The 25000-nt window shown below is 41.0% G+C and overlaps 3 protein-coding genes across 4 annotated transcripts in view; 2 read left to right on the top strand and 1 right to left on the bottom strand.

Annotated features, from left to right (window-relative positions):
- The window catches only part of LOC121307708 (serine/threonine-protein kinase ULK1-like), a 12351-nt gene extending 3953 nt beyond the window's left edge, over positions 1-8398 (top strand). The window contains exons 12-24 of the mRNA XM_041239961.1: positions 434-593; positions 768-922; positions 1296-1370; positions 1973-2232; positions 2411-2604; positions 3079-3194; positions 3492-3635; positions 3920-4107; positions 5303-5481; positions 5620-5738; positions 6076-6233; positions 6722-6857; positions 7450-8398. Coding sequence (XP_041095895.1) covers positions 434-593; positions 768-922; positions 1296-1370; positions 1973-2232; positions 2411-2604; positions 3079-3194; positions 3492-3635; positions 3920-4107; positions 5303-5481; positions 5620-5738; positions 6076-6233; positions 6722-6857; positions 7450-7505 — 1940 coding nt within the window. The 3' untranslated portion in view covers positions 7506-8398. The remainder of the gene's footprint in view (positions 1-433; positions 594-767; positions 923-1295; positions 1371-1972; positions 2233-2410; positions 2605-3078; positions 3195-3491; positions 3636-3919; positions 4108-5302; positions 5482-5619; positions 5739-6075; positions 6234-6721; positions 6858-7449) is intronic.
- Positions 8399-13879: 5481 nt separating this feature from the next.
- LOC121307775 lies at positions 13880-17459 on the bottom strand. Its single transcript, XM_041240054.1, has 4 exons — positions 16874-17459; positions 16258-16644; positions 15637-15967; positions 13880-15413 (listed from the first exon to the last, which is right to left on the bottom strand). Exons 1-4 carry the CDS (start codon positions 16926-16928, stop codon positions 15353-15355), a joined length of 834 nt encoding a protein of 277 aa, XP_041095988.1. The 5' UTR covers positions 16929-17459; the 3' UTR covers positions 13880-15352.
- Positions 17460-17515: 56 nt separating this feature from the next.
- On the top strand, positions 17516-22524 carry LOC121307774 (tRNA pseudouridine synthase A-like). 2 transcript variants are annotated; one of them, XM_041240053.1, is made up of 6 exons: positions 17516-17611; positions 18956-19224; positions 19565-19702; positions 20153-20255; positions 20412-21103; positions 21375-22524. In XM_041240053.1, the coding sequence occupies exons 1-6, from the start codon at positions 17602-17604 to the stop codon at positions 21408-21410; spliced, it is 1248 nt and encodes a 415-aa protein (XP_041095987.1). In that variant the 5' UTR covers positions 17516-17601; the 3' UTR covers positions 21411-22524. The 2 variants fall into 2 exon arrangements, with proteins under 2 accessions (XP_041095987.1, XP_041095986.1); XM_041240052.1 differs by lacking the exon at positions 17516-17611 and adding an exon at positions 17619-18044.
- The last annotated feature ends 2476 nt before the right edge of the window (positions 22525-25000 follow it).

Genomic DNA, 25000 nt, shown 5'->3' with positions numbered 1-25000 from the left:
AATCTTCCACCAAGCACTACAGACCCTGCCTTTTTCACAGTTACTGTCTCTGTACCTTTTACTCTGTATTCTTTCCAGGATTTTTTATTTAATATAATTACAACCACAAGTTGCTCTTGCTGCACTGGGACAACGATTTATAGAATCTTCTTGACACACAGACATGCATAGTCAGTGTGACACATCAGGTTCGTCTAATGCTAACTGGCAAAATTGATTCAGACAAAACTTACTGTAGTTTTTAAGCGTGCTTTAAATGGCGTTGACTCAGCCCTTGAGAGCTCTGCAGCTTTGCTCCCAGTCCAGAGGGTTTCCGTGCAGCTTGGTGCTCTTTTAAAATCTTTGTGCTCGCTCTGCTGGGAAATAATGCTATTCCTGAGCAGAAGGCTCAGTCCAGTTTAATAGTAAATTCAGTTGTCTTGAAATCCATGAGGGGTCAGGGTTATTTTACTTTGGTTTGGTTGCAGGAGGCCGGTTGAGTTTTCAGCCAGTAACTATGGACAGTCAGTACCGATCCCGGTTCCGACTCAGATTCACAACTACCAGCGCATCGAGCAGAACCTGCATTGCCCCAGCCAGCACGTCTCCCCCAGGTGAGCCTCCAGAAGGTGGCAGCTTTTTTCATTTCCTGGAGATATGACATCTCGTTTTTGTACTCTAAAGTACAAAAAGAAATGGTATTTTACCATTTGGTAAATTAGCAAGGTCTTGTAGCTGGGGATCTGTGTCATTTTGTTAATAGATATCTCTGTCCTCCTATTGTCCAGATCCGGACCACCAGTGCGAAAGTCCAGCAGTGCTAGCCCCTTGGGATTCGGGAGGAGCGGGACCTCGCCACCCATCCCAGGAGATCACGGGACAGCCTTCAGCTCCCGCAGACTCTCAGCTGGAGGCTCCAAACCGTATCAGCCGTCCCCTCAAGGTAGGAGCATCCCATCACACACCTGCACTTAGTCCTGGCTGGCCCAGGACTCTTCAAGATGTTTAGAATTCATAGTTTCTGCTGTGTGCTTCAATGAACGTTTTAATTAGCTGCGTTCATGAGATCAGGATGATTTGTTATGACGAAGCCACAGCAAGCTCTCTGTCTGCTTTGACTGATCTCCTCTCATTTAATTTAGAGCCTCTGCTTCCTTCCAGTCCAGTGACACACTCTGACCATTTTTAGGTGTGAAAACCTTGATTTACGGATGCAGTCTGTGTTTTTTTTACAGCTATGCAATCTCTACATCTGGGCGGTTTTGTAGTGAAATACAATAATTGTAATTTCAGTTTTAAATGTATTTTCTTTAAAGTTGGCACCATCCCGGAGGTGCCTGGCCAGACCTTTCCCCTGGGATCAGAGACTCGGAGTAGGCTACAGGGTGGAGGTGAGCAGGCTTTAATCAGAATTGCAGTTCAATACCTATATTCAGTGGTTCCACTGATTTAAATTATTTTTGTCGTTTTTAGTTCTCCTCTGCAGATGATTTTCACTGATTTGGCCTCGTTGACACACACACACACACATGGTAGTTGCTGTGTGATGAATCAATTTGTTCACATTAGAAGCTAAGAGAATAGATTTGGACATAACCTGATTGCAGTTGTAAGCAAGCTTAATGCATTTGAGTAACCTAAAGAAGTGATTCCTCTTCATCACCCTGATTTAGACGGAGAGCTCTGCAGCTTTGGTCCCAATCCAAGGGCTTGCTGCTCTTTTAAAATCTGTGCATTGCTCTCCAGGGAAATATTGCGATGCCAGAAGAGATGTGATAATGCATGAAGCTCGGTTCAGTGAAATGAGCGCACGCTGCTGACATGCTGAGAGCACTTAACCATCTTCTCGGTCAAGGAACCTGCTTGCATGCAAAGTATCTATTTCTTTCTTGCTGTGACTATCAGTCAGATATTCCCCAAAGACGTTTGTTTTTATCGTCTAGTCACTAATTTACATCTACATTTCATGACCTTGTTTGTTGTATTTATGCAGGCCTGACAGTACCAGAGCACCTGCCTCAGCACGGCATGGGCTCCCGGCTTCACAGCGCCCCCAACTTGTTGGAGAGTGGTGCAAACTCCTGCAGGCAGAAGATAAAGAAGCAGCACTCGGACCCTGTAGTGCACCGGCAGTGCAGCCAGCCCCAGCAGGTCCCCTCACTGCAGTCCGGCCGCCAGCTGCGCTCCTCTCCCAAACTCTCTGAACTCGTGCACAGGAGTCCCCTGCCAACCATCCTGGGCTCCCCCACCAAGGTGAGCATTCCAACCACAGCTTAACAGACCAAGAAATAAAAGCACTCAAGAATTAGAACTTTAGCTTCTGAGCTAAAATATTGTGTTATAGACAGATATAACATATTTGAACAAATTATATGGGTCCCTGTTGCTGAGCCCAGGTGAATAACAGGTCTGCTGTGTCTTCCCTCAACAGGCCATGCCTCCGTTTGAGTTCCCCAAACCCACCAGCTCCCAGAACCTGGTCACCTTACTGGCCCAGCAGGGCCTGGTCCTCACCCCGACACGCAACAGAACCATCCCGGATCTGAAGGAGTTGGGCCAGCCTTTCTGCCAGCAGACCGGCCCATGCATGAGGCCCGTGGAGGAGAACAAAGGAGCCTTTGGCAGGTACGGTTTGCTGAAAGCAGACTAGACTTCTTAGTTTTGAAAGGGAGTTGAATTGGTGGAGATAATGCTGCTCCTTTTGTGGTTGATCCTAAGAAGTTGTTTTGTGGTTGATCCTAATTAGTGCTTTTTAATTTAATTGTATTTTAAAGCTTAGTTTGCACTGCTTGTATAGTTGTATCATAATAGGATATAATACATGAGGGTGGAAAACAGTTCCTAGGGTGGAGTTCCTAAAATTAAGCAGTATTTCTAATTGGGATCATTGTGACCCACTCCACATGCAGATGCTGTACATTGTTGCTGAATGCCAGGCAGCTTTGTCAGCTATCATCGCCATGTACTGAACAGCAGTTCACTCTTTTTAGTTATCTTGTCCGTCCAAAGAATTACTGCCTTCAGGTCAAAGCAGTGAAAGCAGGCACGTGCTGCTGTGCGTGGTAGTACTGTAACCTGCCTGCCCTGCCTGCCTCTTAGGTCTCTCTCTGCGGGGAAGCTGTCTGAAATGATGTTGAAAGCAGCCTTCGGTGGGCAGGTGCTGGATGGTGGCAGCCGCGAGAGTCTGAACACAGAGAGGCCGATGGATACAACAGGTATGGCAGCTGCAGCTTCGTGTGTTGGATGCAATCGGCCTGCTGTCATATTATTATCTTTGTGGTGATTGCTGTAACGGAAACCCCAGCTGGTTACATAAAACCAAAAATGATTGTCTAAGCAGCCCAATCCTTTCATATGCCTTCAAGACAATTGAATTTTAGATCAACCTTTTTAAGACCAATACAGCCCTTACTGAAGTTACCAAGAGTTTGTTTTAGCTTGTTAATATTTTTGTTGTTGTTGTTGTTGTTTTCAATTTTATATGTATCTGTCTGGCATTGTGTTCCCCATAGCACCCCCTAGTGGAGATGGTGCAGACCTGCACTCTGGTGCGATGGTGGTGGGATCTGGCTGCCCGGCTCCTGTGGTGTTCACTGTGGGGTCCCCTCCCAGCGGCAGCACCCCTCCACAGACAAACAGGACCAGAATGTTCTCAGGTAACCTGCATTGATTTAAAGGTGTAGTGTGAAAGGGAAAAGTCTATTTTTATACATTTCTATTTTATTAACAGAACTAATTTTAAATACTAATTAATGGGAGTAGCAGAACATTTCACTTTTTGGCTCTCGCAGTTTAATCGTGAAAATCAGATCTAAAAAGGCGGTTCTTTACAAAATAAGTGGGTAAAGTTACTGCCTGCAAACCGGCTTGCTTTGTTTCATTTAAAAATGTGCTTTTTATTTATTTATTTGTTTGTTTGTTTATTTATTTATTTGTACAGTTGGCTCCTCTAGCTCTTTGAGTTCAGGAGGGTCCTTCAGTGGCAGACAGTTCCTGACAGGCACATGTGCAGATGGCTGTGAGGGTCCTTCCGGTCTCCGGTATGGCTTCAGTGACCCTGTGGCGGCCAGTCTAGAGGGTGCGGTGACCTTCGAAGCCCCGGAGCTTCCTGAGGAGACCCTGATGGAGGTGAGCGGGTGAAGCTAGGAATCGTGGTCAGCATTTTGTAATCTATTACCCTTTCTTGTCATTATTAAGAAAAACGACATCTAATTACCACTGCAAAGAGCATGAAGCTGGATTCAGCAGTAGAAAGGGAAATCTTCAGTGGGTGGTGGTTGGGCTGGATTCAGAGGTAGACAGGGGTAGGGGGACTTATAACTGCAGTGTAGGGATTGCAGAGGCCCTGGTGTCTTGCTTTTTCTTCCCCCAGGTATGACGAGTCTGTACAGCGCCTGGGCCCTCGGCAACCCCTACCAAGTGCTAAACTTCCTAATTAGCTTAACCTAAAAGTGGAGCAAAACGTTCCTTTTTTTTCCCCCCATCCAGGAAATCATTTGCTATGTAAGATGAATTAATCTGAGGATAACTGTGCTGAAAGGAATTGTCATGTCTTGGTAAATTAGTGTATTTTGTTGCAATGACAAAAGCAAAAAATAGGTAGGTGGATCCCGCTGGGATGCAGGATTTTAGCTGACCCAAGCCCTTGGTCACTCTCATCCCTGGCTTTCAGGCTTCGGACAGCCAGCTGCTCTCTGTGTTTGTATGTTGAACAATGAGAGCTCTGCCTTCTAGCTCAACAGAAACCTCCCATTCTTTCCTCTAAAGATTGGCATTTGAGTGGGATCTGCTCATATCAGTGTAAAGAGAAACAAAGTCCACAGAGAGCAGTGTGCTCTGTATTCATGTTAAGGACTAACAGTGTTGATCAGCCAGGATACTTCAGGACCGATTTTTATTTTGAACTGATTAGTTGGAAACAAAGCCAATTGTTTAACACTGCTGGTTGCAGCGAGCACCAATCTTCCTTTGAAAAAAAAATGTCTTGTGAAATCAGTAGTGGACACCAGACCAATAAGTTGATCTAAATGGGTGGTATTAAATACACTTTCATTCTCTAAATAATGTTAGAACTTCTCTTGAACTTTCAAGGACTACTAATCTTATTGGGCTCTTTAATATCCAGATGATTTTAACATGCAGGGGAGCTGGCACTAGAGAAAGTTGGTCCTTCAATACTAGTGGTGTTAAGTATGTGTGTTGAAACACTAAGATGCTGTTGAAGTATTTCAGTAGAAAGGCTTTCTTAGCAGGGCTGCAGGGTTGTAGAAGATCCATTGAGTGGACCCCAATGGGTAACCCTCCTCTTCCTCTCCCCTTGCAGCAGGAACACACAGAGACTCTGAGGAGCCTGCGCTTCACGCTGGCCTTCGTTCAGTGCGTGATGGAGATCGCTGCCACCAAGGGCATGGTCATGGAGGGGGGCAGCTCGGTGACATCATCCTTCCAGTTGCAGGAGAGCATGGTGGCTGACCAGATCAGCCTCCTGAGCAGGGAGTGGAGGTGAGGAGCGCACAACCCTAGCTAGCTGCAGCCCTAGAAAGCTGGGACATGTTTAACAAAATAAACTATTAGCATTGATCTGAAGATAGTGAGAAGCAGTCCTTCACCCCCGGTTCTATCTGTTTTCTTTCCTGACAGTTACGCAGAGCAGCTGGTCCTGTATATGAAGACCACAGAGCTTCTCTCTGCCTCTCTGCACACAGCCATGGAAAGCATCAAACAAGGAAAGCTCTGTCCCTCCACCACTGTCAAGCAAGGTCAGGAGACATCTCAATAAAACACTAATAACGATTCACTTATAATAGAGCTGAAAAACAGATGGAATCCTATATATCCCCAATACCCATCCCTCAGTGCTCTCTTGTGATTTGTAACAGGGGAGCCTTGCTGAAAGTTTTGCTCCATTGAACTTTTTCTTAAGATTCATTATCCTGGCCTGTTAACACAGCAGTGTATTACCCACTTTGACATCCACTTTGCGTGTCGGGCGAGTTCCTGGGTTGGTGGGTGTGCTGACGGGGGGTCTCTCCGTCCTGGGAGAGAGAGACCTGGGTGGGTGTGTGTGCTGACGGGGGGGTCTCCCTCTCTGCGCAGTGGTAAAGAAGCTGAACGAGCTGTACAAGTCGAGCGTGTCATCCTGCCGCTCCCTCAGCGCCCGCCTGCAGAGGTTCTTCTACGACAAGCAGAAGCTGATGGATCGGATCAACAGCATCACCGCAGATAAGCTCATCTACAACCACACCGTCCACATGGTACAGCTGCATTTCATATTGACCTCCTTTAATTATACAGCCAATGCTCCGATATTCACACCCACTGTTGCAAGTTTTAATGATGGCTTAATGAATGTATAATTAGATCAACGAGGAGTAATGAGCAGCCATGTAAAATGAACACTAGTGTGTAAAAATCAAGCACAGTACTGAGATTTTAGATGTGGTATTTTCAATTAATTTTAACAGTGACTGATCTAAATGCCACTGTCGTATTTATGCAGCATACTTTTACATATAAAAATACACTAGCCAGTGGCGTGGAGGTTGGTGTCGCAGTGTTTTTCTAATTGGTTAGTGGGGGTTCAGTCCCTTTTTGAATTGTTCATGTATCGCACAATCTCAGAAATGTCACTTCGATCTTTGTGCACGAGCGTTGCACGCCAGTGGTTTTCCACAGGAGTTTGTTTTATGTGAAAGGCGCAGACCCAGAGTTTTTGTGATGGTGTTTGTTGCTATGGTGACAGATTCAGTCAGCTGCTCTGGATGAGATGTTCCACCATGGCGAGGCGTCGGTACAGAGATACCACAAGGCTCTGCTGTTGATGGAGGGGCTGTCTCTCATCATTAATGAGCAGGCCGATGTGGAAAACATCAGCAAATGTGAGTGACCGTTGTGAAAAGAAAATGCAAAATAAAAAAAGAAGTTGACCACTGTAGGAATTCCCTGTGTTGGTTTCTAAAGGCAATAAAAATGACGTGTAAATAGATTATTGTTTGACAACAGCAGAAAAGCAGGAGATTGATTTCATATGTATAATGGTAACAGTTTGTTAGGAGTTGTAAGTAGTTTTCAACTAGTTTAGAGACTTCTCTTTTGAGGTTCAGGTACCCAGCTCAGTAGACGGTTTCCCTGGGATCTCTCCTCTCTACAGTTCTGAGACTTCAGTGATGCCAGTCCTGATTTAATATCTGTGGGTGTGTTCAAACCATGCATAGCTTCTAAAGCTTTCTGACATTGATTTTGTGTGAAGCTTTTACTCAGTCAGTGGAAAAGCCTTGATTTTGAATAAGCCCAGGTTAAACACACTGAGGGAGAGAGTCCTGTTATCTGACAAGTGCAGATTACACTGTCACGAACGGCTTAACATGTAGAGGTCATAAACAACAACACAGCTGCTGTTTGTTCCTGAGGCAGGTTACTGTGTGATACTTAAGCATTTCTCTCTCTCTCTCTCTCTCTCTCTCTCTCTAGGCAAGCTGTGTATTGAAAGAAGACTTTCTGCACTGCAGTCAGGACTCTGTGCTTGATGACTTCCTGCACCACTGACCAGAACATTTTGTACAACCTTTGGCCCCAGCTACGTGCCTGCCACAGGACACAAGGCAATCTCTCCTCTCTCTCTCTGTCAACTACTTCTCGCTGTCTTTCTCTTCAAGCTTGCTTTTTCTCCAAGCTGGTTTTGATGTCAATACAATCCTCTTCTGCGTGTTGGAGACGAAATCACTTTGACCTGTTCTTTCGGAAAGGGCACAACCTCCTCAGAGATTTGCCTACCTGAGCAGCTTGGAAGTTGGGCTTCGTCAAAGGAAGAAAGTGGTGCTGATTTGCAGCCCTGTGCATGAAGGCCCCACAGCTGATGTTCTGTTTCCATGTCGACAGCACTGACCATTACCAATAAATACATAATATAAAGGTTTAGCGTAGAGTGTTAACTGGTAAAGCAGCGGACATGAAAACAGACGTGGGGGTTGGGGTACTTCTAACAGAATTTTAAGAAGATACTCAAGAAGGCTACTCTTCTCAGCTTTATTTCCTGTCTCTCAGTGGAACTGTAGTGAATATATCATGAACATCCTCAACCAAAGCGTGGATTTGCTGCCAGAGTTTAAATGCTGCCAGCATTTAATACGTTTTAAACAAAAGGCCAGTTACTGGATGAGAGACCAATTAGTACACTGACGTTCTGTCTGTGTCAGGCTGTCTGGCTCTCTTTCACTTTTTTTTTTTTGTGGTTGTTCTATATCAAACGCTGCCCTGAAGCACTTCTAACACTTTTTCCTCTCTACACTACTGTGTTGGGAGTCCAGCTAGTTTGAGTTTCTGACTTGAAAGAAACGGTTATGTTGAAAGCCGCTGTTGGGACTGTTTCCTGTTGGAAGGGTTGGGAGGCTTTTGTTTGCTTCTCTTAGTTGTGTTTTTTTTTGTTTTGTTTTAAAAAACCAGTCCCCTTCAAATAAGTAAATCTGGTTTCTTCTGTTTGTGGGGAAGAGGGGGAAATTAAATAAACCTTGAGAAATGTAATGTAACCCCTTAAAATTGAAAGAAAAAAAAAAAAACTTTTAGGTTGGTTTTAAAGAAAAAAAAAAAAAATAATAATAATAATAATTTATAAGTAAAAAAAAATATATATATATATATATAGGGAAAGCCAAGACTTGATAACAAAATCTACTTGCTTTATGGGATAACATAGTTAACAAATAGCGTTAAGATTCAACAAGACGGACTGTAGGAGCAAATGATTCATGTTCCAGTGTAAGACTAATTCGTTACAGTATCCCAGTGCCTGTGCCGGTGCTGGGTATCAGTCTGAAGCGGACCATTTCAAACACCAAGTAGAAGCTAGCATTGCAAAATCACGTTTTAATCAAAGAATTTGAAGCTTGTGTTTTGCTTTGTCTGCAATGCAGTGGCTCTTAACCCTGGTCCTGGGGACCCCCTGTGTCTGCTGGTTTTCATTCCAACTGAGCTCTCAATTACTGAACTAGACCCTTAATTAACTGATAATTTGCGTAATTAGAGATTTGTAATTGTTTTCAGCTCTTAAACAGTTGCAGAGTTCAAGTTACTTATAAATTGTTATAGCTAACTTTGAAGTCTGCAACTGTTTAAGAGCTGAAAACAATTAAAAAGGTCTAATTAAGCAAAGTGTCAGTTCAGTTAAGGGTCTAGTTAAGTAACTGAGAGCTCAGTTGGAATGAAAACCAGCAGACACAGGGGGTCCCCAGGACCGGAGCTGGGAACCACTGATCCATTAGAAATCCCTTTTGCTGGACAGAGAAAGTCCATTTCCTGTATGAACTCAACTTAAAACATGATGTTCCACCCTGCTTTGATGTTTCATGTTGCCTGCGGAATTGACACACAAGAGTACTTTAATGCCAGCACTTTAATGCTAGTTCTGTACCTCCAGATATGTTTCCGAGTTAAGAAAACGCATGGGAAAGAAGTTTAGAATGAAACCGAGCAGATGCTGGTTTGAACATCTTACCAAAATACAGGCTGACTGTGGGCCTTGTACTACAGTATTGGGAGACTTTATAAGCAATTAAAATATTACTGATTTTTAACTTTTTTTTTATTTTTTTTTTTTTTTTTTTTTTTTCACCTGCTTGTCCCTTCCTCTTACTGCAAAAAAAAAAAAAAAAAAAAAAAAAACTGGTTCTGTTGTCTGCAGATGAGGTCAATCAGTTGAGGGTTTTTCTGCCTCTCCCCCTTCTCCCCTCAAATGTCTGAAGAAAGTCTTTTTCCTACTATGCATGACCTGAGATCTGCAAGGACCTACTGCTCAGCCCAAAGTCATTTCCCAAACTGGTGCTCGGCCACAGTCTCTGTTTCTGCATGCAGTGGTGTATAAGCAGGATCCAAATGCAGGCGTCTTGTGTCACTAACCATGCTCTGCCCCTCGTGTTTTGTTGCACTACTAGTAAATAAATTGGTACTGTTCATTGACATGTTAATGTTACCAGCAGACACAGAAAAGCTGCGGTGTTTGTTTTTAGCTGAACTTGGAACACATTTTGTGTGTGTTATTTTTTCCAAGTTTTATCTTTGTTTGGGTGTGGCAACGCACGTGCGTGTTTTTTTTATTAATTACTTTTTTTGACAGTGTAAACTAAACTTTTGAAAGCAGTATATATAATGTGGGTGTTTGCTTGTAGTCATGTATTTTTTGTTTTTTTGCGCGAGTGATTTTTAGGTTTTGAGTGTATGCTTAGATTTGCATGTGTGTTGGAGGAAACAGCAGTGGATTTTAAATAATTATGCATTTGTGGTAAGAGTGTGTGTTTGCTGGGCAAACCGTATTCTTGGAAAAGAAAATAGTGAGTTAATATACATTTTTCCTAGATCACAGTTTAACCTAAGTGAAAAGAGGCCATGCATGCATTTTCTGCACTAGGTGTATTTGTCAGTTTTATTTGTTACTGAAATATCAGCTGTTCATGTACACTGGCTACACCAGTCTGATGCAATTGGGTGAAAACTGTGGCCACAGGTCACACAAGGGAAATTCAGGTTCAGAATTTGTATTTGTTTGAAGTGAATGAATTGCCAGTTGAAATGCTTGGTTGGTGAGTGGAGTTGTGAATGATGAGTTCCAGGATTAAAACTGGATTATAAATGAAGGCATTGGAATTCTGCCCAGCATTATTCCTTTCCAAGTGTTGATGAAAATGAATGAAACGAGGAAGCCCACATTTAACATGTACTGCTGTGTATGTGGTTTACAATTCACCAAACCAATGTATATTGTTTTCATAATACTTGAAAATTTGCTACCGTGCTTTATAGATAAGACTTTTGTTTTGCTATATTATCTATCAGCAAATATTTTATCTAACCCCTAGCTTGTAAATAAGTTCTGTAAATGAGTATTTATTGCTTTATAGATATAAGGAATGCTAAAAAAAACATATATATATATATATATATATATATATATATATATATATATATATATATATATATATATATATAATATGTGTGTGTGTGTTCAGGTTTGTAATGTCATGGGTGTTATGTATCCTTCGAAACAAAGCTTGACAATTTTTTTTATGTGTTTTTTTTTAAATTCTCATTTCATTCTCTGATGTACTCCTTTTTTTTGCTTTGAACTGCAACACAAATAAAGTTTAAAATGTAATTTAACAATCAGAGGGCTGTTGTGCATCTTTTTCTGGGTCTGTGGTTCATATCATAATAATCTTAAGGGCTCATATAGCATTGATTACCCTCTAGTGCAGTGGTTCTCAAACTGGGGGGTGCAGACTGTATCTTGGGGGGGGGGGGGGGGGGGGTCATCAAGTACCACAGACAAGAGGAAGGGGGGCGAGGTCCAAAAAGTTTTGAGAACCACTGCTCCACCGGACCAGCAGTATAATCCCTGAATTAAAGGGGGGGGGGGTGATTTGAAGTCTTTTAAAATTGTAAAAGGGGTTGACGTAGTTAACCCTAACCAATACTTTAAGCACAGCAAAGAAACCAGGACCAGAGGACACAGTTGGAAATTAAGTGGAAATAGACTTTGGACAGAGGGAACGAGACACTTCTTCACAGAGTGGTGAGGGTATGGAATGGGCTGCCTAGTCATGTTGCAGAGGCAGAATCACTTGGATCCTTTAAGACCCAACTTTACAAAGTGTTGAGATCAATCTGCTGCAATGAACCAGAGGAGCTTATATGGGCTGAATAGCATCTCATTTGTACATGTTCTTATGTTCTAAATGATTTGTTTAGCAAGTTTGTACTATGAAATAGCAAATGGCTTCAGTGTGAGTTCACAGTTTTGTGAAAAGATTGAGATGTATTCTTTTGAAATTAATGTTTTTTTTTCTTGTTCTGCTATTCTTTCGAGATTCATAAAAATATATTGAAATATTCTTTAATGCTGAATTGAATGAAGAATTACAGTTCTCCAGAAATTCAGAAATCTCTAATGGAGCCATAGAACGGAAAGTGTGTTAAAAGTTTAAACTCTCTTTAGAAATCCTCTATTCATCCAATAGGAAACACTAAGAATGTTACTGCTGTATTATTTACAACAAATTCACATTGTGCATCTTGCTGCAGTAATATTGTATCCTGATTTATCTAACTTGTGCTCAATGTATAGTGCTGGCACGTAGTGCCCCGGGATGACGTACTGAATTCCTAGGACACCTTCCTAGCAGTCTGCAGAAATCTCCAGCTAATTAAACATCTGTGCTGGCTATTCATTTACAGGCTTCATTAGTAGTCTCAAAAAGCTTCTGGTTTGTTTTAGAATACTAGTTGGTTTTTATTTTATTTTATTTATTTATTTTGGACACATTTTCTAATAACGATGTTGGAGTAAATAACTTTGGTAATCTCGCTTGCTATTTTGTATGCATTCTTAGTGCAGATTAGGTCCAGTGGTGTACAAAATATTACAAGCCTGTAATTTTCGTATGCTATGTTTTTCTTTAACTATTAATGCAATGTGTATGTAATGGAAATGAGTGAGAGCCAACTGTATTGAACTGTTTCACGCAATGGTCTGTCTTACTCTGCGTCAGTACCAGTCTCAACATTCAATGGTAGAGTTTGAGATCAGAGAGTAGAGACCATTTTATTATCTGACTGTAGACCCATCTTGGATAAGCTGTACTGCGCATGTGCATTTAAAAAATACCTCCGTACAACTACTCGCACTGCAAGTTAATGAGACCGTACACCAGTATGATACAGACAGCAACAAAGAGAGAATTGCTATGTACTGCTTTTCATTTTGCAGTGAAAAGTTTGGGGGCTAGAAACTTCTTGATTATTTTTAATTGTGATTCACAGTAACTGCTGTGATGATCCTAGAACTGAAAATAAATTGATTAAATAGTTCTGGAGCAACTGTATGGTTAATATCTACAATGACATACATTACGTTAGTTTCAATTTTGTTCTAAATACAAATTCTTAAAGGTAGTTTAAATATTGGGTGATTATTGGTGGCCCAGGATCATCTATAAAAACTATTTACCTCTGGGTATAGCTGAATAAAAAACAGAATATTATACCAGGAAAACAACTCCCTGAAACAAGAAGAATATAAATCTGTTCTAACAAGGCCTTATGCCGCATGGCAATAATGAACCTCAATTAAAACTGGAACCACACACACATTCTGCAAATACCAGAATATTACTGGCACTCCACGAGAGCAAGTCTCAGTGAAATGAATGTGTAAGACTGATATCCTGGGATAGAAGATTACAGTGGTGCCAGGGGAGAGGCAGTCTGTTGTCGGAGAGATGGGCCTGGCTAAGGAGGGTTGCTGTCTGTGTTTGTTAAACAAGCCATGACTCCTGTGCTTCCACCTCAAGCTGCTCACAACAGAATCAACTTCTTTCTGGAAGCTTAAACCCATGCTCCAGGGACTAGGCAGCTGACACACACACAACCTATCGGACAGGGTTGAGCAGCTTTGAATTGGTGAGAAGAAGGATAAATATGCTTGTGATGCAGCCTCTGTCCTCATCAGTTCTGGCCATACTTTATAAGTTGCATGTCAGAAAATATATTATCTTTACTTGGGGCAACAGCGACAGCTGGTGGTTGACTGGGATCTCTTGAAGCGTTGATATTTTTTAATATTAATTCAGCATGCACCTAACACAGCCAGAGCCAAGCTTCATGAAAAGGGCATGGCGTCTTATCAAATATTCAGCCTCCTCTTTCAAGCCTCATCTTCACATCTGTTACAAACCATGTACACAATACAATTTAAGTAATAAAGTGTACTAACAGCAGGATTTAGCCTTTAAGAACGTTTTTTTTTTTATTTTTTTAATGGTACACTAGGGTATGCAGCATTGTCAAAACCTTGGTAAAACAAAGGAAATGCATAATATGGTAAACTGCAAAATTAGTGTGCATGCTCACTGCAGTGGTCATCCATTGCTATTGAATACTTACTACTGATGAATTAATGTTTCAATGTGGATTTGTGTGGATTTGTGTATCCTGCATGTTTAACGCATGATTGCAATTTAAAAGCATGAGTCGTGTTGAGCCTGGCAGCTGCATAGATACGGCAGTCGTGTCTCTCCTGGGAAGCTCCTGTTTGTTGGTTCCTTGCCCTGGTAAAAGGTCACCACCTCCCAGTTGCAGGCTGCCAGCTCTCCGCTCTCTAGGCATCATGCTTGGGTTTAATTCAAGACTTCTGGTGTCCAATTTCATCTTGTAGAAACTGCATTTCCTGCCACATTGTATCTTCCTTCATGGTTCCTGTTTTTTTTTCTATCAGTTAAAGTTGGAGGATCTTATATATTTATTATGCATTGTGTAACTCTGATCATAGTATATCTGCAATGGGAATCTTAATCAATACAACATTATCCAGTATAGTAAAATTACCTATTACCAGGCTTAATAGTAATAATATCCCCGATACAGTTGTCCAAAGGGACATGTTATATAGAAATTATAATAAAGCCATCCATGTAGAAATGATTGCTTGAACATGTTGAAAAAGAATGTAGTAAATGCACAACTCTGTTCCTCGCATCATTGTCCTCTTTTATTTAGAAGCACATCCGTTGCTATCTATTGTATTGTTGGATTATGACGTAATTGTGAGATCACCAAGCATGCATTTCAGAATGTCATTATGACGGCATGATTACACACAACCGATACTGTAGTTGCCATTGGCTCAAGCTGCTTGCTTTTATTCTGTTACTTCTAGTTTTCGATGCAGTGATCAACATTTGGAACATAAAATAATTTAGTCATGTATGAGTAATGATGTGTAATGTTTTTTCATTTTTGCTGTAAGACCACTAGACGAATCCCACAAAGAGTTCTGAACAGTGTACTGCTACGGTAAAGGGTTGTTCAGCTGTGCACAAAAATAAAGGGTAAAGTATTATGGGAAGGGGGTGATAGGAGGGTGGGGGGCAGGGTAGCTTCATTCTTTCATATTGCAAATTTATGGGACACTATGAGAGGGGGTCTTCATTCTGCATTGTATAACTTGGGGATGCTAACACTGAAAACTAATTAACAATGGCATGTGGGCTTCAGAAGTGCCCCAGTGCTTGGTCTGTGCTTCTACCAGAATTCAGTTGGCTAGATAAGCCACAGTAAGTGTGGATATACCTCAAACAACTTTAAGTCAGCAGGAATATGTGCGTGGGGTGAAGGGCTACCATGGGCAGGCACTGATTATACGAGCGATTCGTCTGCAAAGCGCTTACTGTTCTGGAGGCAGGCGTACCATTCTTCGATGATTAGTGACTCTAACATGGGAGAGGTGTTGCAAAGCTCCAGAATGTCCCATAAAATCAATAATATCAGTATTTGATACAGCCTCAAATACAGAATGTTCTTGGCTGGTGCAATGAGCAGTACAAGTCAATCAGTCTCCCAGTAGAGATTCTTCTTCGGATATTTCCTCCTTACTGCTTGTACTGCAGCTCCTGTACAATTGGTAACAGAAAGAGTTAAAAACAAATCCCCATCACAAGACTTCAGTTCATTACATACAGCACCTCAACTCTTATTCGATTAGTTTTTGTTTAAAGCTATTTAAGCAGAATAGAATCACTGTGGTTCTACATCTCATTTACAGGGAGCAATTCTGAACCATGTTTAAAAAGCGTATCTTTCCAAACGAAAGCCAACTGGCAATATGGTACTTACCACATCATGAGAGTAATTATGTTTCCGATGAAGAGAATTCCGCATAAACTTCCCACTGCGTACACAAACATCTCCAAAGTGAGCCCAGTCTTTTTCAGGATGGCTCTGATCACCTTGGCTGTTTCAATAATGCCGCTGTCCACTTCGGCAATGCCCATGCAGCTGTTGTCATCTTTATCAACGGCACCACCACCTACCTTCGGTGGGGGCTGGGGGTTATGAGCTCGCAGGGCTGGATCTGGGGCGTACTCGGGGGGAGGTGGAGCCTCTGCTGCTGCTGTCGGGGGCTCTGGTGCTGGTTCAGCTCCTCTTGGAAAACTCAGGCCAGTTCCTAAAGTTGCAAGATCAAGGCATTACTGTGAAAATTGCTCGGGAGGCTCTATCATGCACTACTAGTGCGTATCAGAGATTCACACTAGTCCTGCTCCCAGTCCTGGGTTTCAGAACTCCTTTCAGTTAAGTACACTGTTTCAGTTGTCAAGAGCCAGGAGTTTCTTCCTTATAGCTCCCTGAACACTTTATATTGTACATTCTGTACCGTATATAACTCATGGTTTTTAGCTTAAGTGTGAATACATATATTATAAGCACTGTAAGTACTATATTAGAATTTTTTTTTACCGTGAAATTGGCTTCTGACATAAACTTGAACTACTCTGGAAGTTTTTTTAGCACCGTCACTATATATGTTCAGCTTGAATCGTCCAGTGTCACTGGCAAGCGCTGGGTTGACGATGAGTGAACAGTCCCCTTCGGGGATCGTGGCTATGATCATGTGGGCTCTGCCGCGGAACGGGTTTGGTGTTGGGACGGACTCCAGGACAGCGTCAGCCACCTGGTAAACGGGGAGGAAAGCGTTGTTTCGCAGCATGGCGTACTCCCATGCTAGTCTGACATCATTAGGCTTTGCTGGAGTTTCTGTCCAGAATCTGCATGGAATTGCAAACATTTCCCCTTCTTTCACATCAAGATTGTTTTTTTGAAGCATAATGTTTTTAATATTAACAGCTAAAAAATAAAGAAAAGAAAATGGTTTAGTAGACAGAGTTGTGTGTATTTTCTGTGAAAAGCAGTTTTTAGATAATGTGCTTACAACATCATCAACAATAAATAAATAAATAAATAATAATAATAATAATGTCTTTATGAAATAAAAACCCATTAAAAACACTTTCTGTTCTGTCATTTTGTGATTTAATAGAATAAAATGTTGCTTCTAAAATCAATTAAGACTTACCTGTTGTCAGGCTTAGAAATAATACACCTCCCAATATGGACAGCCAAAGGCACATACTGTGCAGAATCTGTGTGATTCAGACATCCATATAAAATTATTCACATTAAAAGGACTGGATAAGAAAAAAATACAATGACTCTATTGCTCACATCTTCATACCTCTGTTAGTTCAACCGCTTCAAACCTATATTTCGAATTATGACATCAGTATGACCTAACTCATGAATGAACATTCTGTAAGAAGCCATTGTGACCGACTTTGGTTCAAAGGATAGCATGCGTTGTGGGTTGTATGCTATCTTTGCTAGTAGCAGAAACTACATAGCTTCTATGTCTACGTGCTAGCTCACTGTGGCGGACGCAATGATAATATTGACAACAGAAATTTGTCGGGATTTGTACAGTAGAACTAAAAATATAAAGACAATAAAAATACTGTAACAATTAATGTATAATCTGCGTCATGCAAACAAGGTACATTCGTCAGCTGACAAAAATACAGTGTGTATTGTACTGTATCTTGTAAAGGAGAATTCATCGCTTTGCAGGCAGCTTTGTTCAATTGCCGTGACCAATATGGCGCCTTTTGGCGTCCTCTGTTACGTTTTTTCCCCGGTTCAGCGTCCTCTGCCGTCGCGATGCGCTTTGAAGGTCAGAGGTCGTCAGTGAAGCGGGCCACGTGGGTTTATTGAGCAGGAAGGAAAGGCGATTCCAAGGCTTGGCGCTGCATGTTGACGGGTAAAAAGATCATTTCTGAAGTTGCCGAATGCTGCGTTATTCCGAATAAACTAGCAATACATTACAATGTCTTCCACTGCGGATAGTTCGGTGTAGAGAACATGTCCCGTTTTTGTGCGTGGGGGGTTAGCACCTGCAGTAGAATTTTTAAAACTGTTTTGTAATAACTTGGCATCATGATTTAAATATTGCAGTTATGTAAACCGTTTATTTACTAAGTACTTTTTTTTGTTTAACGAAAACAAAGTTGTAACCTACAGATAATAGGAGTCACTTTGTATAACGCTTGCTGCAATGTGAAATACCAGTAGCTGAATACTACTGGTGTTACTGGCATTTCATTGGTTTTAATGTTTTTTTTTTTTAAAAGAAATGCTCAAATTAAGTCTAGGTGTGAGTAAATTAGCAAGACGTCATTTTTTGTGTGTCCCAGGTAAGTCTTGCTATGATCTAGTTCGATCCTCGCAGCTCTAATGTTCATAACTGCACTACACTGATTTTTGCATGTTACACTGGCCTTCTTTTAAATGTAATCTGTGTGTTACTGTTATGCAGAAACGGGTGACTTTTTAAATACATTAAAATGCATGTTGAGACTGAGATGTAGCATCAGTAATTACATTCAAATAATTGGGCAGTGAAGTTAAACTAATTGTAATTAATGCTTTTATACTAGCAAAAAAAAAAAAGATTGTAATTTCTTTATATACAGTGATGCTGATTATTTTATCTATTTAATGTAAATACTCCACATTCGTGCTGTTTATCAAAATATTAAAGCAAAACATTTATCATTTGTTTGTTTTTATGCTTTATGGTATTTATTGTTATTTTTAAGTTATACAAATAAAAAAAAAGTTTAAATGTTTAGTTTCAATGCTTTGTTTTAAAAAGTATGAATTCTTCTTAGCCTAATTGAAAACTACAAGTTTATAGTACATACATGTGCACATTTCCATAGTAGTAATAGTATCAGATAATTTTGCATTAAAGACTGTCAATACTTTTGAGTACAGCTGCATTATTATAGATATTTGAAGCCATCTGTAACCTGTGGTCCTATTCTAACAATTGTGATGCTTACGTTTGATGCGTCCTGACTAGTTTCATTGCTCTGTGGGTTTAGAAGAGCAGACTTCAGCAGGGGCATCATCAGTGAGGAGGCATCTCGTATCCATCCAGATCAATTTAAACAGTAGGCAGACTCCTTGCATGAAGTAAATACCATACTCGCTGCCCAAGTGACCTCATACCCTGTTGGGAGTGTATGGGCAAGCTACTGTTTCAGGGTTTGTCCAGCCCTAGTAAATGTGAAGGACGTTTCTCATCTTTCTTTTTCGGCAGGTTGGTGTGATAGAAGTAAGAGCGGCTGTCTGTTAAGCATGTCCTCCAGAATGAGTGAAGAGCAGTGTTTGAAAGCGCTCCCCGCGAGGGGGAGTGAGCCGCTGAAGAGAGGCGTGGAAGGGAAGAGTGAACCGGCAGAGAACGGGAAAGTAGTGAAAAGATTCAAGGCGAGCGCCGAGGAGCCCAGCGAGGAGGAGCAAAAGAAACTTCCCAAAAGGAAGGTGGTTCTGCTTATGGCATATTCAGGGAAAGGCTATCACGGCATGCAGGTATGCATTACTTCTGTTAAAAACAAGCCATTAAAACTAAGGAGCCAAGTGTACTTCTATATATGTCAAACTGTAGCACTACACTGCCCTGGACAGACTAATGCAGTGGGATCCATTGCAATATTCTGTATGTGGAAAATCTGTTTCTTCACTCTGCTTATTTTGATAAGTCACTTTATTTGTTTCACATGGATTGTGTGAACTTCAGTCACTCCCTTTCTACACAGCAGAGTTGGAGAGTGGTGGTATCTTATCTGGGTAGTTAGCAGCCCTGCCCAATCGAATCCAGCTGATGTATTGCTAAATCCATATGCGTTTCATGTTTTTATTGCTCTACCAGAGAAATTTGGGCTCATCCCAGTTCAAGACAATCGAAGACGATTTAGTTCATGCGCTCGTCAAGTCAGGCTGCATTCCAGAGAACCATGGCACTGAAATGAAGAAGATGTCTTTCCAAAGATGCGCAAGGACTGATAAGGTACAGCAACAAAAACAAAATCTGTCTTCGATTGTACTGATTTCAGCTTTGTACGTAAGATACTAATTAATTCATGGTAGTAGTAGTTGAAGAATTCAATTTCAAACTTTTTTTTTCCTCCAGATATCCCAGCATGATTTCCAAAATGTCTACATGTGTTTAATTTAATGTAATTTTAATAGTAGTAATATAATGTCTTTATTTTTATATAGCGCCTTTCTTAGTGGACCACCATCACAAAGCTCTTTAGAGGTAGGCTGTGAACTGTGCATTATATGCGGCGTCACTTACAATAGGACCTCGGATTTACGCCTCATCCGAAAGATGAAAATTCAGATATTAGTATGAAGTGGAATATGAACCTCGATAATTTATATAAATAATACTATTACCAATGCTTAATTAAATTGTTTTTTTGACAAATTTGTAAGCAGTAAAATGTCTTAACAGGGAGTTTCTGCAGCTGGTCAGGTTGTATCTCTTAAACTTTGGCTCATTGATGATGTAATGGAAAAGATCAATGGACAGCTACCTGCTCAAATCAGAATTTTAGGTAAGGGGAAAAAAAAACTGGTCTTATCAATTGCACTGATTTTAAGTATACGTTTTTCATGTTTATCTGCCCATAGACACACTGGGAACACTCTCATCTTACACAGCCTCCCATACTCGGTTAAATTACAATTTTGCCTTTTGTTTGTGCTTTTAGGGCTCAAAAGGGTAACTGGTGGCTTTAACTCCAAGAACAAGTGTGACGCGAGGACCTACTCCTACATGCTGCCCACCTTCTCCTTCGCACACAAGGACAGCGACAAGCAGGACCAAGAGTACCGGCTCAACAAGGAGACCCTGGAGAGAGCCAACGTGCTCTTCTCCTGCTACAAAGGAACGCACAATTTCCACAACTTCACCTCCCAGAAGGCGCCCCGGGACCCCAGTGCCAAGCGCTACATCATGGAGATGTACCTGGAGGAACCCTTCTCCCGGCAGGGAATGGAGTTCGCCGTCATCAAGGTGAAAGGTCAGAGCTTCATGATGCACCAGATCAGGAAGATGATTGGCCTGGTCATCGCGGTATTGAAAGGCTACGCGGACGATTCCATCATAGAAAGGAGCTGGGGGCAGGAGAAGGTGGATATTCCCAAAGCGCCAGGGCTGGGCTTGGTTCTGGAGCGGGTCCATTTCGAAAAGTATAACATGCGCTTCGGAAGCGATGGGCTCCATGAACCCCTGGACTGGGTGGAGGAGGAGGACAAGATTGCTGCTTTTAAAGAACAACACATCTACCCCACAATCATCCAGACTGAAATTGAGGAGAAGTCCATGGTGAACTGGCTAGGCACCCTGCCGATCCATGACTTCGAAGCCACAGCATCTGGGAATCAGTCTGCTAAAGCCCAGGTACAATTATTTTTTTCAGGATTGCATCTGCTGTTCAGAATGGGTCCAGTTCTCATTCTTTGTTTGAACCAGTGCAAACCCTACACCTTACTGCTTCTGCAAGGTCAAAAACTTTCTAATTTTGTTAAGTGATACTGATAGGAACAGATACATTTAACACTTGACCTTACACAGTTGATAACACAAATCTGGTTCAGTATTTTTTTATGAAGTATTATTTTTTTCAATGTGTTAAATGGTGTTATTTTTGGTTTGTATTAATTTCTTCCAGGACGATGAGGATGATGGTAATAATGACTCTGATTGAAAGAACACCGCTGTGCTGCAGACACCGTCTTCCCCTGACTGGTAGTAAAGATGCTGCGTCTGGATTGAAAATCATTCCCTGCACAGCATTATTACCCTTCAACCCAGGGAACCCAGATGTAGTTCTTTTTTTTTTGGTATTCATCACCAAAAGAATGCGAAAGGAGATCTGAATCGCTCCTTTGACAGATGTAAAGGATCGACAGCAGGTTGTATCTGAAAGGCGTTTTTCTCTTCATTTCAACAGGACGTCTGCCATTGCAGAATATGATGGCTTTTATTTTCTTTTGTTGCTGCATCAACAGAATTATTTTAAGCATTTTGAATTGGTTATTTTATTATTATTACTATTATAACCAGGCGAGATGGAGAGGTAGTTAGTGTGTGTTTGCAAGGTAATATACAGGCACTGTACCATTATGGCCATCTCAATGAAACTCTCAAACTTACTTTTAGATCCAATCTGGAAAGCGAAAAGAAATGTGTAAACATGAAAACTAGTTGTAAGTTACATGTACTAATGCTGGGGAATTGCATGGATGGAAATGAGCACATATAAATACTCCTGTGCATCTAAAGATACTGTCTTTTGTAATAATTCGATCATTTAAATAAATCAGGTCTTCCTAATGTTAACATGCTTTACTTTTACCCATCACTCAAGCACTGTAATAAAGAGTGTAACTAGCAGTCATGTGAATACATTTTAGGATTGAAGCTGGCTGCTGCAAGTCCGTAGTTTTGTTGATACAGTATGAAGGCTGACTGGACATGTCTGTATGACGTATGATCACAACATGAATGCTTTTCTCCGATTTCAGAATGTTTAGCAGCAATGGTCATGTGTTGAGTGAAAATGTATCAAGAAATACAATCTTCTTGGATGTATTAATTTTGATAAATATAAAAATAAAAATAAAACCCACGTCCAACACAAACTGTATAAACTGTATTTAGTCATATTTTTCCCCCTTCTAACTAAAAAAGAAGTAAGACCCCTGCATTTTTCATGTAAACAAAAAGGGCTAAATATGCAATAAGGTGTTCCCCCAATGTCATATCTAAATAAATGCTGTAAACTATTGCTCATATATTTCTTAATAAAGTACACTGGAATCATGATAATATTTTTGTCTGCCTTGCCTTTTGTATGCAGTTCAGATAAAAAGCCGACTGGCTTGTGCAATTGTTTGTCAATCATTATATTTTGAAGTGGTCAGTCATAAGAACATATCCCAATTATTAACTAAATCAGAAAACTCACAAATGTTCATATTCACGAATGAGTCCTTCTCTACCAAAAACATTCATAATGGTATTACATATTAACCCTGTGTGTGCCAGTGCCTGCTCAGTCAAACATTTTAAAGAAAAGTTTAGAAAACAAAATGTACTTTTCTTAAATAGTTTTCACATCAGCAGCCCTTTTTAATAGGAACTTGGCTTGAATCTGTTTTTATACAGTGCCAGCCAGCGTGATGCCCTGTTGTTTGCTCATTTGGTAGTGGCTTGTTTATTTAATTTGTATGCTTACCATTTTCTTTTTATAATGTGTCTTACATTTATTTTATATCATTCTAACTATGTAAAGACACTGTTTTTTGTAATATTATTTACAATACTGTATATACCAAATTACAAAAACATTCAGTAAAATGTGCTTCAGTGACAGCGTGTCAGTCTAGCTGTTCTCAAATGCCAGCATATAGTTGTCAAGACCGTAGCTGTCTTTCACCTAGGATTAACGCTTTTCTTATTAATCGAAATGTTTATTGCATTATTCCCAGTCCGAAACAAAGACTCGATGCACATCACATCCATTCCCTGCTAGTGTGTGATTGGGCCGAGAATATCAACGTTTGAATGTGATTGGCTATCATGAGGACGTACCAGAATGACGTAGTTCCCAGAATAAAGTCAGAAAGTACTTCCGGTTTTTGTAGCAACAGAAAGACAAGGCGCTTGAGAGGCTTTGTTGGCCGAAGGAGTGTATTTTTTCGGTTGTCTTTTAAGGTTTACCGGGTTAGGTTCCGGTTTACCAGCTCCGGAGTACAACATTTGATTTCTTTGATGTTTTAGGAAAGGTGTAGGTGTGGATGCACCACCTCCCGGAGCTTTGTTCGTGGTAAGTGCAGGAGGAGGGAGGCTGTGTTGTTATCGTGTCGGAGCGCAATGGAACGCAGTTGGAGAGGCGCGCGTCTGACCCTATTCGCGATCCCAAAATTGGGGGTATTTGAGCGGTGCAGAAAGAAAACAGGAACGCTTGCATCTTTGATGTCACATGAGCAATCTAATGTATTCATTGATAGTGGCATAACGGTTATATACTAACTGTCTTTCAACCTGTCTTGATAAGGCCTAGCAGCGTGCACAGTGTAACTAACGTTGTCGTTTACCAGTACTGTATATATTACTAGCACTAGTCGTAGAACTGTCACTCTGTTTTCATTGGTGGTCTGACAGCGCTCTAGTACATCTGACGGATGCCTAAGAAGAATATATATATATATATATATATATATATATTATATATATAATATATTATATATATGTCTTTCATCTAGTTTTGCAGCTGTCAGAAATCGGAATATAGTTTTAACAGCGCCAATGGGTGCGTGCTGTTTTTGTTGTTATTTACAGATGCCTTAACAGAAACACTGTATTACAGTTTAACATTGCAAAATATACTTTTAAATTTAACCGATTGTTATAAATGCACATCAGTTTTTTTGGGGAGGGATTGGTACGTGCTTATTTTGTCTTATAGTATTGAAACTTTGCTCTGGCTGTCAGCACTATAAACACAAGAAGAAACATTGATGAAAAGGCATTTGGTGGTAATATGTTGTAACATTGAGTGAAAATAAGGAGCCAGATGACTTCAGCAAGATCTCGTTCACGAAACAGCTGAATATTCAGCAAGGGTCAGAACACAGCAGCATTTAAGCTGTCCCTTTATACACAAAACCCTGTGAAAACATGTACCATTTAGAGGACAACAATCACAAGCACACTGGGGTTACTAGTGGATCACACTCCCCCCACCTCACAGGTGCACTCTCACATGCACAGACAAAACACAGAACAGGGACACAAAACATGTTTTTTGCAACTAGCAGATACCTAATTTTATTGTATTATAATTATTATTACTTTTTTCAACTCTTGCTTTCCTTTAAAATTTGTCATGCATCATTAAGGTGTAAATCTGGCAGAATTCTTTTTAACATTTATTGTATCCCCTGTTTTTCCCCCCTAGGTAGCCGTGTAGTACAAGAACTTGGGATAATGCACCATGGAAGTGGGTCCCAGAATGTGCAGCGCCAGCTTCAGAGATCCAAGTCTTTCACAGGTACTGAGGCAGAAGAGCAACAACAGCAGCCCACAAACCTTCCTCAATCACCGGTGACCTCTTTCGCTCCGTCCGCCAGCCCCTCTGCCCCTCAGTCCCCCAACTACCAGATCATCATGAGCCGGAGTCCGGTCCCAGGGCAGAATGTCAACATCACTCTGCAAAATGTGGGCCAGATGGTAGGGGGGAACCAGCAGATAACCCTCACCCCTCTGCCACTCCAGAACCCGGCGTCCCCA

The sequence above is a fragment of the Polyodon spathula genome, chromosome 58 (genome assembly GCF_017654505.1).
Source record: "Polyodon spathula isolate WHYD16114869_AA chromosome 58, ASM1765450v1, whole genome shotgun sequence".
Taxonomy (NCBI): domain Eukaryota; kingdom Metazoa; phylum Chordata; class Actinopteri; order Acipenseriformes; family Polyodontidae; genus Polyodon; species Polyodon spathula.
The sequence above is the reverse complement of the archived record's forward strand: the minus strand, read 5'-3'. Positions and strand labels throughout refer to the sequence as shown.